This window comes from Sphaeramia orbicularis, chromosome 17 (assembly GCF_902148855.1).
Source record: "Sphaeramia orbicularis chromosome 17, fSphaOr1.1, whole genome shotgun sequence".
NCBI lineage: Eukaryota > Metazoa > Chordata > Actinopteri > Kurtiformes > Apogonidae > Sphaeramia > Sphaeramia orbicularis.
The window spans coordinates 20431899-20447425 of NC_043973.1; the positions used below are offsets into that span (position 1 = coordinate 20431899).

General features: G+C 37.5%; 2 protein-coding genes across 4 annotated transcripts; both read left to right on the forward strand.

The window, feature by feature from the left end:
* Window positions 1-787: 787 nt before the first annotated feature.
* On the forward strand, window positions 788-5572 carry plekhj1 (pleckstrin homology domain containing, family J member 1). Its single transcript, XM_030160776.1, has 6 exons — window positions 788-1169; window positions 1354-1421; window positions 1568-1634; window positions 3494-3584; window positions 3726-3789; window positions 4330-5572. The coding sequence occupies exons 1-6, from the start codon at window positions 1076-1078 to the stop codon at window positions 4420-4422; spliced, it is 477 nt and encodes a 158-aa protein (XP_030016636.1). The 5' UTR covers window positions 788-1075; the 3' UTR covers window positions 4423-5572.
* A 2038-nt stretch (window positions 5573-7610) lies between these two features.
* LOC115437763 (fizzy-related protein homolog) lies at window positions 7611-15304 on the forward strand. Of its 3 annotated transcripts, none has more exons than XM_030161096.1 (14): window positions 7611-7794; window positions 8528-8601; window positions 9529-9657; window positions 9861-9924; window positions 10542-10672; window positions 10761-10846; window positions 10931-11114; window positions 11783-11848; window positions 12013-12115; window positions 12271-12455; window positions 12928-13161; window positions 13412-13516; window positions 13704-13796; window positions 13918-15304. In XM_030161096.1, exons 2-14 carry the CDS (start codon window positions 8533-8535, stop codon window positions 13957-13959), a joined length of 1491 nt encoding a protein of 496 aa, XP_030016956.1. In that variant the 5' UTR covers window positions 7611-7794; window positions 8528-8532; the 3' UTR covers window positions 13960-15304. The 3 variants fall into 3 exon arrangements, with proteins under 3 accessions (XP_030016956.1, XP_030016957.1, XP_030016958.1); XM_030161097.1 differs by having other exon boundaries at window positions 7611-7788; window positions 8527-8601; XM_030161098.1 differs by lacking the exon at window positions 9529-9657.
* The last annotated feature ends 223 nt before the right edge of the window (window positions 15305-15527 follow it).

Here is a 15527-nt window from a genome sequence, read left to right on the forward strand (position 1 = left end):
TGTGTATTCATTGCGTTTATTTGTATAGACCCGTTCTGCCATTGTGCACTTTGCTTTGGCTACTTTTCAGTTTCCATTTGTTACTCAACTAGGCCACTATGAACAACTTTCAAGTTTGCGTTTTATTCAACTGTATATTTTACACCACTAAACTTAAGAGAAAGCTTTATTAAAAAATAAATAAATAAAAAAATACACAATTTTCACAGTGTGGAGATGGTACTTTCCGAAATAGCAAAAAAAAAAAAAAATGCCCTTCTTCCGTCACAAAGTGTTTTGAAGTTTCAGTTCATTCATTCATTCATTCATTCATTTTGTTCATGGTTGTGCATTTCATCAGTAAACGTTCAATAATCATCAAGTAAACAAACATGTACACAGCCATGCTCGAAAAGGAGCAGGACGAGAAAATCTTATATTTCCTGCCCCCTTCTAAATAATAATAGCCTTAATGGTTAGCCATACACAACTAGCTATAAAATCATACTGTATAAAGTCAGACAAACCAAACTAAATACATCCAAAGACAGTGCAAAATGAATACAAAACCAAGTGCAAAACTACATGTCCAGAAAGTACAAAACATAGGTAAATATATACCTGACGAAATGATGCAAAAACATTATACCAGACCAAAATAAGTAAATAAATATGTCACAAGATGCAAGACAAATACGAAGCAAAATGTAAAACTTATAACTGTTCATATTATAATCTCATTGTTCTTTCTTTACACTTTTTCGCCTTGTTTGTCTCTTATCGGCTTCCGTACTATTATCAGTGAGGGTGGGGTGTGTCCTGTTAGCTTTGGAGGGTGATGTGTATGAGTAGCATGGAGAAGTCCTACAGCAGTGTGTTAGAGCGACCGTAGAAATTACCATCTACACCTTTTGTTTATCGCGTAACATCATATAGTTATATACGAACCTAAATTCAAGAGTTGAACCAACGCCGCTGCGGTTCCTTCCTGCTGTTACCTGACTCCATTAGGATGTTTTCGGTCTGGGAGTCTGCGGAGCTGTAGCCAAACTGACTGTGCCTGTCTGTAACCTGTGTGTCTGCGTCACTGACCGCGATGCGTTTTAACGAAAAGGAGCTGGTGTCCCTGAGCCGACAGCCCTCAGAGATGGCAGCTGAACTGGGGATGCGAGGACCCAAGAAAGGAGACGGTAACTTTTTTTTTAAATTTATTTATTTATTTATTTTTTTTAACAACCCAGCTTTCACTTCTCTTACTTCCGTTTCTCATATCATCTGGCCAAAAGCTACTGTCTGGACCAGCCCTGATAAACAGTGATGACATATTTAGTATTTGTTATAATTTGCTTCCACTTCCCTTTTATTATCGCACAGTTCTAAAGAAGAGGCTGGTGAAACTTGTCGTTAACTTCCTCTTCTATTTCCGGACTGATGAGGAGGAGGTGAGTCCATCCCATACAATAACACCTGTGTCTACTGCATTCAAGTGCCTTACATTTCCCATAAACACTGTATCTCGTGATAAAATGAATCAGTCTGCTGTGAAGGAAAACGCTGAGTCAAAATGTTGTGATTATTCATTTGTCAGCCAATTGGAGCTTTGCTGTTGGAGCAGTGTCGAGTGGAGAAGGAAGACAGCCAGACTTTCTCTATTGGTGAGTTGAAAAATCCCCATGTTTCATTCATTCATAACAATTTTACTCTGAATTAAAAGAAAAATATTCACCTTGATTCTTAAAGCTCTGTGTCAGCAGCAGTTGGCCTTGAAGTAGTCTATGCATTTACCTAGTATGTCAAGCTGACTCCACATTCTTTAGACTCTGTAGTAAAACTGTAACTACAACTCACTGTTTTACACCACGTTGTAGAGGGGTATCACTTATGGATAGTTCTTGAATGGCTTATATGCCTCTTTTGTGCTTTCTTATGTCTTACTATCTTTTTTATGTTACTTTTTATGTGTTTATCGGATTTAATAGGTGACTTTTTTTAATGTAAAATTGTTTGTTGCTGCCATTTTGACTACAATTCACTGGAAAAAGAGATCTTGTGTTGGTGCCATACTGGATAAATAAAGGATGAATGCTTTTTTCTGTCTAGAATAAGCATTTCTTTGTTCTGCAGTGCTGTGTTTTGATTGGTGTGAGTTAGATGCTGTTAAGACATTTTACATACTGTTGATATCGGCAGAGCTTGGCTACAGCGGTAGTAGTTGGGAAAATATTGACCAAAAACCACACATACAGGGTGGGGAAGCAAAATTCACAATGAACATTTAGTTGTTTTTTTCTCAGCAGGCACTACGTCAATTGTTTTGAAACCAAACATATATTGATGTCATAATCATACCTAACACTATTATCCATACCTTTTCAGAAACTTTTGCCCATATAAGTAATCAGGAAAGCAAACGTCAAAGAGTGTGTGATTTGCTGAATGCACTCGTCACACCAAAGGAGATTTCAAAAATAGTTGGTGTGTCCATAAAGACTGTTTATAATGTAAAGAAGAGAATGACTATGAGCAAAACTATTACGAGAAAGTCTGGAAGATACTATTAAAGAAGAATGGGAGAAGTTGTCACCCGAATATTTGAGGAACACTTGCGCAAATTTCAGGAAGCATGTGAAAGCAGTTATTGAGAAAGAAGGAGGACACATAGAATAAAAGCATTTTCTATGATATCAATTTTCTTGTGGCAAATAAATTCTCATGACTTTCAATAAACTAATTGGTCATGCACTGTCTTTCAATCCCTGCCTCAAAATATTGTAAATTTTGCTTCCCCACCCTGTACAGTAGCCTATATTTTCATTGTTCAGCTCCACATTTAACGATTAAATGCTTTGAATTTGAAGTTAAATGATTCAAATTCATTTACTGCTTGATTCAGTTATGCAAGTATTTATATATAAAAAAAAAAAGAAAAGTGATTTCTAACGGTGTTGCTTTTCTATTTCGTCTCTTATTGCACCAGCCTTTAAAAATACACTATCACTGCACTTTAAAGAACTATGAATTTTCACCCATATTTTTATTGATAATGTGTCATGTTCAGAATACACAATTATTCAGAATACACAATTATTCTTTTTGAGCTTGACACTTTTGTGTTTATAACTAAACTTCATCGCAGACTGCTATGCCCAAAAGTCTCAAGTGTTTTCTGTTTAAATGATAGTTTGTGTGTGCTCTGCTGTATTGACACAATTTTCTAACAAGGTTTCACAAGATTAACAAGTAGTGTTAGTTTTTCCAAGCGATGTGTAGCATTTCAGTGATGCGGTGTAAGGTTCTGTGGTTAGCCCATATTTTCAAAGAGACTTCCCCAACAGGAAATATTCTAGTAACATGCATATTGTTACCTTTTGATTGATTTTAAGGTGTGTCAAAGAAGTGGGATGACCAAATTTGCATGTTTGTGTTTTGTCAGATCAAGCAGCAAAATACCAGAAGCCACATTAATGTTGTTAATGTAATGAAAGTGAGTGATTCTTTATTTACCAATCTGTAGTTTTCCTGGATGAAGCAGAGAGGAAATATCTGTTTGAGTGTGACTCTGAGGAGCAGTGTGGAGAATGGATAGATTCTATTATCAAGGCCAGGTAAGACTCATTTCATGATATTGCTGGCTGAGTGATCTGCTTGTCTGGTGTTCTCACTGTCGCAGAATAAATCCTAATTGGTTTTATTAGGACATTTTTCTCCTCAAATGTCAAATCAATTTGTCATCTCTTGTCTTGCAGTTACGAGTTCATGAGGAAGAACCTTATATTCTATCGAACTGAAATCCACAGGCTCACTGGCAAGGTGAGACCCAATACAGCAGCTGTCACACCTGAAATGCCACACGGACAGTTCTTCCCTCTAGCAGGATGACAGTGTGAAAATAATTCAATGCCGCGATTTACTGAATAACACACTCTTATAAATTTCAAATGCAAAAGATAGATTGTTTAAGTTTTATTTTGAAAGGTTTTGACTCTCAGGCTTAAAATTAAAACCAGTACATTTTTCCAGAAACAATTTTCTTTTCATCCATATCCACACATTTGTACCATTCATACACTGGTCAGATAGATTTGTTGGATGTATTTTGCTGGCGGCAGAAGTTTAAACAGTTAGGATCATAAAATTTTAAATAAACCTAAACTTTCTGTATGACAAGGCACCACCAGGGAAAAGGTGATAAAATATGTTTTTGTGTTTATTTCTATCCCTATTTGTAAATTGGGTGAGTTTGCCCTTTAAAATGAAACATGACATTGTTTTAATAAGTGTCATTTTGCCTTGTACACACAGAGCTTCTGTTGTGTTTCAGTATTTACTCACTTTCTTCTACCTCCACAGGATCCATTGGAGCAGTACGGTATATCTGACGAAACTCGCTTTCAGGTCAGCAACGGCCTGCAGCTCATGCCTCGAGATACCTCCTCTCTGTAAATGGTGTCCTGTGTCCAAATGTACTTCACTTTCATTTAAGTTCACCCAGCCATTCCAGCAATCACTCCTCACTGGATCACGCACCTCATGAGCTTTTTACATCTCAGTCCTCTGAATGTATTTAGTGTGTGCGGACAGGTTTTTCACAGATGTGATGTTCTTAAATCTGTTATTTCCAGTCAAAACTCAACACTGTACTATGTTATGTTTTGGTTCAGGGGTATTTTTCATGCCATTTATCTTTCCATTTTCATATTTGACTTCAGCCTGGACTTGTTTATTCTACATATAAAATATGTTTTATAGTATTTTTTCTACTAGACATGCTCTGTCTTTAAAAGATGTGATGTGAGTCTCATAGTATTTGTGCTGTACAGTTTGAGCTGTGACTTTCAGGACTGTTCCCTATGAGCGTTGCTGAGAATCAGTTCAGGATAATTAAACATTTGACACAATCAAGCAAATGTACACTGCTCACAAAAAAGGTAATGATTGTAAGATATCCAGTTAATTTAGAGGATCTTAGGTAGTTTTTACCGTCTGGATATAAAAAAAGATAACCCTGATCTGCTGAGTTGAGCCACATTTCACGCCATTGTTGCTTATGAAAAAGAATATTTTAAGAGATCCCTATATATTTATCATCCTGCATATAGATTTTTTTCTTGTATTTTTTAACTACATTTTGCACATATTGCTTAACCGGGTGTTAGCCATTTCTTTTAACAGAAATTTCAATGACTGACTGACTTGAACCTACTGTACCTTTTTCTTTGGCACTTTCAGATTCAGATTCCTTTGAGTAATGTTTGGACCATATTTGGAAACTAGACTCTTTATATGCTGTGTTTAATATTACATTATCATCAGTAAGGCATAGCTGTATCTGAAAGAACATTGTCATTGAATGTGTTTGTTTTCAAACTTTTGCACATGTGATTTCTTCAGTCTGGTCTTACATCATGTTTAGATTATATTTGTTTCATTGCAATCCTTATTTAGGTCATCTTTTTTGCTAATAAAAAATATTTGGACGAATATGCAGTTTTTATCTCCATTATTCAGTGTTAGTAGAGTCTAGTGGTTATAGTCACTTTCATGTAGGTCTATAACACATTGCATATTTTAGCACTGACACAACAAAAAAAAACAATACAGAAAAAGAAGAAAACCTCTCTGTAGTGTCGAGAAGATGAACAGAGCCCCTTTGGTGATGTGAGGAAAAAAATATTAATGCGTGGCCAAGAGTTGGTGTGTGTAGTGGCCACGAGATAAGTAACTCATTGCCATGAGTTAGTGCGTGGCCATTACTTTAATCGAAGTATAGCATGGTAGTTCATACCAAGATGAAAATAAAATGAAATCAAATTAATGTGTTCCATGTTGGTAAGAACATCAAATGAGTGTGCTATGCTATACAGCAGTCTCGTAGGTGAATTGTCTTGTGGTCATGGATTTTTTTTTCTCACATGACACCAAAGGGGATCTGTAAAGATGTTCCTAAGTAGTTGTGCCATTTTTTTATTGCTACATTTCCTACCCTGTGTTTACATGTGTGCTTCAGATTTTTGCCAGCAGAACAAAAAATGGCCTCTGTCACAGTGACGTGCAGTCCATGAAAGGAAAAAAAACAAAACAATAAACTAATAATAATAAAATAGAATAAATGTTGGCATTTGTCTGCTGATCTGTACTATAAACTTATTTTCTGTGTGATTCCAATAATTTTGATAATTTTTCAATTCAAAATTGTGGAATTTCCGCATCTCCCATTCAAATACAGGGAAGAGGCATGTGGTGCAGCAGCAGTGAGCTCTGCCTCACCTTGGATTGCATTATCCCTCACAAACTGTGCTTATCCCATGCAGTTGAAGTGTGGTGCTGTCTCTGTATATCACCAATAAAATTGTTTCAAACACTTTGATTATATACCCTTACTTTCCACAGTCTGGATAATGTATAAAATGTATGTGTGTAACTTGTTCAGCCTGTAAGGGTGGGCGATACAAGGAATTTTGGTATCAGTCCGATACTGAGTAAATACAGGGCTAGCATCATCGATACGGTTGCTTTTTACTTGTCATGATCATTGACTAATTTTGTGATTTTGCCTTAGCTGATTATAATAAAACACAGGACAAAGATTTTAGGCAAATAAACATGTTTTTATTAACTAACTACAATATAAAACAATTTAACAGTATAAAAATAATAAAATAATTCCCTTTTTAAATTTGTGGTGTTACCACAGTGGCAAATGACTTTATTGCACAAACCACATGTGGCAGTTTCTCTCTCAGCTGCAGTGAATAAGCTCCACACAGCGCTTCTCTTTCTCTCCGCCATCGCAGGCTGCTCTCAGTCAGTGCTCTGACCCTCTGCTCTCCGGCAGACCGGGGGGGTAAAGTGTGCCTGAGAGAGCAGCAGAGAGAGAGAGAGAGAGGCACGCTTTTTGCACAGACAGACTTGGAGAGAAGCTGTGCTCGCATGAACTCTGAGGAAAATCGAGTAATTTGCTGGACGTATAAACGAGAAACTGCAACAAAAGTATTGATCTCATCACGCTAGTATCAATCTGATACAGATACGTTGGTATCAATACTATCGACATTTAGATCAATACGCCCAGCCCTATCAGCCTGGCATATCAATAATAAAACCACAGTAGAAAGGCACTCGGTGAGGCAGAGGGTGCCTGTGAGCCCATCGGTTCTTCTTGCTACTGTGCGAGCTACAAGTCAAGTCCAACGATTTGGTTATTTTACCTTCTCGCCCGCCTTAATCTCAAAATGGAAGATTGCATATCCAACATAATTTGATTGAAAGTTCAATTTTGACCCTAAATGAAATATGCGTCACGTATGTACGTGTAAATAATGCTGATATGAGATATGAAACATAACCTGTTAACTGTTTTTTGGCCTTAAATATTTGTAGCTCTGACTCAGACAGAGTCAGTACCTCACCAACCATGAACCTCACCACACATCATGTCACTCTTTCCCAGAATGGCCTTCCTCTGTTTTCTACGGCTCAGTATCTGTCATCTTAATTCACATGACACACGTTTTCTCTTAAGGAAAGGCATTGTCTTTGGATGGTAGTAGAATAAACAGACAGCTCATAACCACAGCCACAGTGACACGTTTCCTTAGCAACGCAAATTGTGATTCAAAAAACGGTGACGTCACGTCCTTCCCGTGGTGCATAGCGAACCCAAATTGAACGTTCGGCGAAAGTAAAAAAATAAATTGTGTTTTGTATGCTGTCTTTTAAGAGTAACACGCTCAAATTATATATTTTCAACTGGACTTGACAACACCGAGGAAAACCGTTTAGCCACGCACAACTGGAAGGGTGTATTGGGCTACGGTACGTGTAAATTCAGCTGTAGATTAGAACAAACAATGTTGCTAATGTATTAGCCTGATAGCTAGCGCTGGGGACGGTAGGTTAAACCAGTTGAGCTAGCATTAGCATAGCTCTGTATGATGAATGATTGGATTACTTAGTTTTTGACCCAAATATGCATTACAGTTACAGATCGGGGAGAATTTTAGCACCGGTTACTTGTTAAAACTATTCAGTATTTCAAAAAATGTGCTGTTAATATAGATCTAGGGGAATTGGCTGATCGTTTTCATCAAGATAGAACAGACTTAATCGCTGTTGTTAGCAGAGATCTGCCCAACCGCAGCTGATCGGGTACATTTTTGTTTGTAACTAATGTCATTTCCTTCAACCACCAGGTGTGTGTTATTAGATACTTCACCTGTATGCCAAACTAGATGTTTTTGATGGCGCACTGTTTATGTGGAAGCAGATGTTTAGGTATCACATGGATGGATTTCTTTAACGCTAAGTAACTATAACATAATATATGCACATTGTCTTTATAAATTGATCAATCCAAATCAGATGGTTTCTTAGATTTCTCTACAAAACCTATCACGTTGTGATTTTTAACGTTAAAGTGGCTTGTTTTAAAAGCCACCAAAGTTGTGATTAAAGGAGTATCTGTTACGCTCCTGTCATGTGTTACGTGCATTCAGGCCATTATGGTTTGGTATCAATTCATGTGTTGTTCAATCATATTCTGTTTCAGGCGTCATGGACCAGGACTATGAATGCAGGCTGCTTAGGCAGATCAACATTCAAAATGAGAATGCAAGCCCCATAGTAAGTAAATAAAAGACACTTTTTTTGTGTTAAGACCTTCTTGCATTCAAATTGGACCGATATTTCCTGTAGAGTAAAAATACTGCGTTGATAATTGACCCATCTCGTGCTATATACTGAGAGCCAGTTACTGCCTTTATGGAGAGTATTTAGTATACTACACTGTCATTTGAACAAATTCTATCCTTTTTAAAATTCTTTTTCTTATTCTTTGTATCACAGTTTCAAATGACAGCATTTAAAATATGGATGGAATCAATACAAGCACCAACTAAGTTTTATATTAAGTATGTCAGTATTTGATTGAGTTTAGTGGCTTTCAAGGAAAATTCAGAAGTTGCTCATTTTTATTTGTATTTTTTTCACTAATAACATACGAATTTACACTAGAATTTATACAAAATGTTTTTGTCATTTCTGCAAATATGTCAAGTGAAATCCAGGCATTTTAAACTGAAGCCTTTAGTGTAATTATAATTGCACAGGCTCATATTGCATTTATTGTGATTTGAATGTTTATTATTATTATTATTATTATTATTGATGCAGAATGGGTAAAAGCCTGAGCTAAATTTTCCACTAACGTGACAAAATAGGGTACAAAACAAAGGGAAAGCGTGTTATTGTATTGGGTACATTTTTTGTCCTATAGCATGTCCTAATAGCCTGTCCCAAAGTGGACTTAGGAGAGGTTATGTTACTCTCCATGTGTTAGAAGAATAGAGACTTTGGCAGGCCATTCGCTTTTCTTTTTTTTTGACAGTGTCACCAGTGTTGAGTGAAAACAAGACCTTAGCAGCCAAATGACTCGGATTGTGAATGGTGCCTCTTGTTGTTAACACTTCAAACAAATGGACCATCTGCCATATAATTTATCTCTTTTTTTGCTCTCAGTAAGAAAATGCTTTCTACTCTCATCTTGTGTAGAAAGCTGTAGGAGCAGTGCGAGCTATGACACCCACCAGCTCCCCCCTGTCCTCCCCTAGCAAGCATGGCGACCGCTTCATTCCCTCCCGGGCAGGAGCCAACTGGAGTGTCAACTTCCACCGCATCAATGTGAGCGTGCAGTAATACTACATGGAAATCACTACCATCCTAACGAAAAGAACAATGTCATCGTAGTGTTATCAGTGTTGATTAATACTCATTAATTAAAAGCCAGATTCCTCACCATTCTTCTTGTGTGAAATTGCTTTTATGTATTTATCGTCAAGATTTAATTTAAAACAACCATGTATTTGCTTTATTTTCTGGCATAGGAAATTGAAAAGTCGCACAATCAAAATAGGAAAACCAAAGACGGCACAACAGACACCAACAAAGGTAATGAACTCATGAGTGGTGTAACAAAAAAACATGTCGAGAACTGCAGTCTTATGATAATATTAATATTTTGTTGCTTCAATGGCACCAGTAGCATTAAACATCCTGTTATAATACTGAAGCAGACATTTATAGGGTACAACCTTTGTGCTTTCTTGTAGTTCAGCCATTATCAGTTTAACTGCTTGATGGTTAAATAATGTTGTATATATATGTATGACTCTTTACAGTATAACTCTTTGTGCACAGCACTGCAGTACCTGAGAGTATCTTCTGTACAGAGGCAGCTGTATTATGAAATCCAAGTAATCATTGAGAAAAATGTATCATGAAAGACACTAATGCCCTTCTCTGCTGTAACTGTCCATTCGGTATGAGTTTGATTATTTCTACAGGCATCTCTGTCTGTTTGAGTCACACTTGATAATTTGACCTTCTCTTGTTTACTAAGCCTGGACAGGCTCATGGAAACTGTAGATAAGGACTTAACAAAGCAAAGCAAAAGTTCTCTCTGATCTTTAGGGAGCTAAGAAAATGCAGAGGGAACACAATGTTTGAACTTAATCATTTTGACAGCCTTGGTTTGATTTCCCCTTTGTCTCTTCCTCTGTCTTCAGCGGATGGTCTGGCTTACTCAGCTCTGCTGAAAAATGAACTGCTAGGAGCAGGCATCGAGAAAGTCCAGGACCCCCAGTCAGAAGACCGCCGTCTGCAGCCATCTACTCCTGCAAAAAGAAGCCTTTTTAGTGTAAAAACATTAGCACAGTTCAAACTCTGCATGTGTTTAAAGTAAGGGATTTTTACGGGCATCATTAATTGTTGTTTTGTTGTTTTAGTATTCTGTAAGTACAAAGAGGACTCTGCCAGAGGAAGATGGAAACACCGTCTCCCCGTATTCCCTATCACCTGTCAGTAGTAACAGGTGACGTTTTCTTCTTTCTTTAAATGGTATCTTGTCAGTTGAGTAAAGGAGTGTTGTCATATTGAACTGTGTTTTGTGTTGCAGCCAGAAACTGTTGCGGTCACCAAGAAAACCTACACGGAAAATTTCCAAAATTCCTTTTAAAGTCCTAGATGCTCCAGAACTTCAGGATGACTTCTACCTCAACTTAGTGGACTGGTCCTCCCTTAATGTGCTCAGTGTTGGACTGGGTACCTGTGTCTACCTGTGGAGTGCCTGTACCAGTCAGGTGTGTATGAGGAGTTGCTGAGTGCATCCTGTAATCACAGTACATCTGTCAACTTTTTAGTTTGTTTTTGGCATAGTAGTAAGCTGACTGTTTAACCAATGTTTTCTCCCAGTCACATCTCAGCAAATAAATAGTAATAAACAGTAATAATAAATAAACCTAACTAAATCTGGAACTGAACATTAAACTAAACAGCACAAACGATGCACTTTGTCTACATTTCATGAGCACTTTTTGCAAAGTTGACTTTGGAAGGTGTGACTTGTCTATGTGCTTTTTATGTGTTCGTTTTACGTATGGAAGTCTGTGTCTGTAACTGTTTAATGTACTGCTGCCCGTCTTGGCCAGGACACTCTTGAAAAAAAGATTTTTAATCTCAGTGAGGTTTTCCTGGTTAAATAAAGGTAAAATAAATAAATAAAAACAAAATCAATTTTTTTTCTACTTAGCCAGTAGTTCTACTTGAGAAACCCAATTTTAACCATCATCAACGACTGTATAATTTCCGAGCTGAAACTAATTGGCTTAATCTGTTTATTGCTACTGTTTAATTGTTTTGTTGTTCCTTCAGATTTGTTGACTTATTAAAAACAGCCTTATGATTGATCTAAGCCACATTTTGTATGTTTGTTTATCTTTGCTAATATGTAATTTGTTGATCATTTTAGGTGACCCGCCTATGTGACCTTTCTGTCGAAGGAGATTCAGTAACTTCAGTGGGCTGGTCAGAGAGGGTAGGTTTATAATGTATAATTGTATAAAAAGTCAAAATGAGGTGATGAAAAGATCCTCTTGTGTAGAAATGTGTTGAAAGTGGAAAGTACAAGAACACATATTGTATCATCAAAGATGTGATCCAGGTTACAGTGTAATGTTGAACCTGTGTTTTCTATTTTAGGGTAACCTGGTGGCAGTGGGGACCCATAAAGGCTATGTACAGATCTGGGACGCAGCAGCAGGGAAGAAACTTTCTGTATTAGAAGGACACACAGCCAGAGTGGGTGAGTTGAGTGGTTGGAGAGATGGAGGCGGATAGGCCAACAAGAGCAAAATATTACTACCTTCATTCATGTTTACACAGCTGTGTTGCACCATCTCTCCTTCACGCTGGGTGAATCATCCTCCCTTCGATCTGCCTTTCATTTTTTGCCGCCAGGTGCGTTGGCATGGAATGCAGACCAGCTGTCGTCTGGGAGCCGTGATAGGGTGATCCTACAGAGGGACATCAGAGCCCCGCCTCTCCAGTCAGAACGACGGCTACAAGGACACAGACAGGAAGTCTGTGGGCTCAAATGGAGTACAGACCATCAGTTGCTAGCCTCAGGGGGAAATGATAACAAGGTGTGCAGACAGGGAATTTCATTTTTATGTCTTTAGGCTTTTTGTTTGTATCAGGACTTGTATGTCAGGGTTTCTGCATGTCCTAAAATCCAATAATCTGAATTCTAGACCTTAAAATGTTTTGAATACAATTGATGCGATTGATCGTTTTACATCAGCGTTGCCTTTTTAAAGCTACATTTAAAATGTGCTTTTGAAAAAAAAGTGTATTGATTGCAGTGGAACAAGACTACAAAATATAAGCCACCAATGCCAGCCAGCCAGCTGTGCACCACTGCACTGTGAAAAATGTATTTGTATATTCAGGCATTAAAGGAACTTAAAGCTACAGTAAAAATTCACCAACAAATACCTGTCATCACTCAGTCTTATTTTGTATTCATATTGGGAGCATCACCAAAATCTGGAACCCTGTATATTAACATGAAGAATGACCAGAAATGCATGAACCTTTTTGTTGTTTTATTTGTAGCTGCTTGTGTGGAACCACTCGAGCGTACTTCCAGTGCAGCAGTACACTGAGCACTTAGCTGCAGTGAAGGCTATCGCCTGGTCTCCCCATCAACACGGCCTATTGGCCTCTGGAGGTGGCACTGCAGACCGATGCATCCGCTTCTGGAACACTCTGACAGGACAACCCCTGCAGTGCACAGACACCGGCTCCCAGGTCTGCAACCTGGCCTGGTCCAAGCACACGAATGAACTGGTGAGTCTGGGCGAAAAGTGAAGGAAAGGAGCTTAGTTTTAGGAAACTGCTTGTATGTAGTCAATGAGTCAAATGAGAAGATTGATCTGACATTGTGTTCAGAAGTCCTGCTCTCATATTACAAGGCTTTAAACTGAGTTATTCTACACATTCTACACACTCCCTGAAATACAAGCTGAGACATGGAAACATTATTAATTCAATTTGACACTATATAAATGTGTGGAAAAAAACACTGTTTTTCTTCTAGGTCAGCACACATGGGTATTCCCAGAACCAGATCCTGGTGTGGAAGTATCCCTCCCTCACTCAAGTGGCCAAACTTACTGGACATTCCTACAGAGTACTCTACCTGGTCAGTATACAGACTTCACACACATTTGGAAGGTTTCATATTTTGCTGCTGTGTAACAGTAGTCAAAGAAAAAATAATGGGATTTCACAATTACATTAAACAAGTCTTTGCATAGAGTCATACAACAATGTGTGGGAAATGCTTGTTGCAAGTGCACGTTCGCTGTATAATTCTGAGTTGTGTGCAGGCTATGTCCCCTGATGGAGAAGCCATTGTGACGGGGGCAGGAGATGAAACACTTCGGTTTTGGAACGTCTTTAGCAAGATGAGATCCACAAAGGTATTAAAACTCTCCAACCTTTTTAAGGCCTTTTATCATTCCCTTTCTGTCTTTTCTCTTAAATCTTTAGGTACAATTGCTTTAACACCACACATTTCTATCTATTATTTCTCTGTCGCAGGAGTCGGTGTCTGTGCTGAACCTCTTCACAAGGATCCGGTAGTCAAACACACCTCTGTACTACTGGGTAACAGAGACAGGAAGGGAAATAATCTCTGCATGCATCAAGTCCACGCTATAAAATGGGCCCCGTCTTCAAGTATTCACCTGGGTAGTCTACAGAGGGCCCTTAGTCATTTAGCCAAGTTGTAGCTGGAGGTGGAGGAGATGGTGACCTTCACACGCTGAGTGTGGAAAGGATATAAAAACAGTATTGCACCTCCTTCTGAAAGATCAAGCCACTGCCTCCACTAACAGACCAGTGATCTCTGAATAAAAGGAGTCATTTGGGGCGATTTCTCCCCATGTGATTATGTTTTTGTTTACAGACTGACTTTGTGCATACTTGCCAAATATTAAGTTTGTCCTTTTGATTGTCTATTTATTTAATTTTTTTTTTTTTTTTTTTTTTTTTACACATTTTTAACAGTCTTTCTAGTGTGTTTATTTCAGTGGCTTGTAGATTTCCTTTTGTGTGTGTGTGTGTTAATTGCATTTTTGGTTTGATCTGTGGAGTATGTTCAGTTTTGTTGATGAGGTTTGCAGAAAAATCTGAGCTTGTGTTTTTGTATTTTGCGCAAATATTTCATTTCCACTGATGAGATGTAAGCTGTTAATTGCGAACGAGGATTTGACCAACAGGCTTGATCTACTTTTCCTTAAATCTGACATCAAGCTATTTTTAGTTAAATAATTGTGAGAAGTATTGGAAAACTTTGATTTGTAATCTCTCAAGAGTAAACCAATGTATATGGCACATCTTAACAGAATAGATTTTTAATAGTGTCGCTCAGTTACAGCAGCTACGTCTTAGAATCGACAACAAGAAAAGGAAAGTCATGTTTCATTTCGGTTTTTTACATAGAAAATCAAGCAACAAAAACACTTTTGACGAATCAGTGTAGTTTGTAACCAACTGAAGCACAAATAAGAACATTTAAGATTAACACGGCGTTAGTGCTTGTATTCTGCTACTTCAGAATTTTTTTTTTATCTGAACAAAGAAGTTTCCATATCTTTTGCATTTTTTCCACCTACTTTAATTTTTTTCTCCTTGGTTTGAATGTTCAGTCAACAAATGTGCCACATTTAAACGGATGCTATTTATTTGTTGAAAGGTTCTTGTACAGAAAAAAGTATGTTTGTTTTTCTGAAGGAAGCTAAAAGTGGATTTCACCACTAGACTTTGTGGAATTTTCTTTTAATACCACTTCTGAAAACTAAAGTAATGCTGCCAACTTGAATAACAGAAGAATGTTAAAAAAAAAAAAAAAAGAAAAGATTAATATTTCTGTACTGAGAGGATCAACAATTAAACAACCATGTCTTGTACATAGTTTGGCTGTCTTATTTACAACATCATGCATCATCTGGTGTAATGAAGTAAAGTTTTCATGGGAATTTAAAAAGACAAGATAAATATGGAGTATTTATCAGATTTACTTTCAAACATTGTATTTGATTGCATGTGTATATCTGTTCATTGATCAACAGCAAGGCAAGAACTGTAAAAAATCCATTATTATGCAGCATCTGTTAGTATTTTTGTGATATATATAGGCTAAAAATCTC

Excerpts from the sequence above, each read along its gene's own strand:
- plekhj1 (XM_030160776.1), top strand. The coding sequence starts at position 1,076 with ATGCGTTTTAACGAAAAGGAGCTGGTGTCCCTGAGCCGACAGCCCTCA. Across the intron at positions 1,635-3,493 it reads CAGCCAGACTTTCTCTATTG|TTTTCCTGGATGAAGCAGAG; the intron begins GTGAGTTGAAAA and ends ACCAATCTGTAG. Across the intron at positions 3,790-4,329 it reads TCCACAGGCTCACTGGCAAG|GATCCATTGGAGCAGTACGG; the intron begins GTGAGACCCAAT and ends CTACCTCCACAG.
- LOC115437763 (XM_030161096.1), top strand. The coding sequence starts at position 8,533 with ATGGACCAGGACTATGAATGCAGGCTGCTTAGGCAGATCAACATTCAA. Across the intron at positions 8,602-9,528 it reads ATGAGAATGCAAGCCCCATA|AAAGCTGTAGGAGCAGTGCG; the intron begins GTAAGTAAATAA and ends CATCTTGTGTAG. Across the intron at positions 12,456-12,927 it reads CAGGGGGAAATGATAACAAG|CTGCTTGTGTGGAACCACTC; the intron begins GTGTGCAGACAG and ends TTTTATTTGTAG.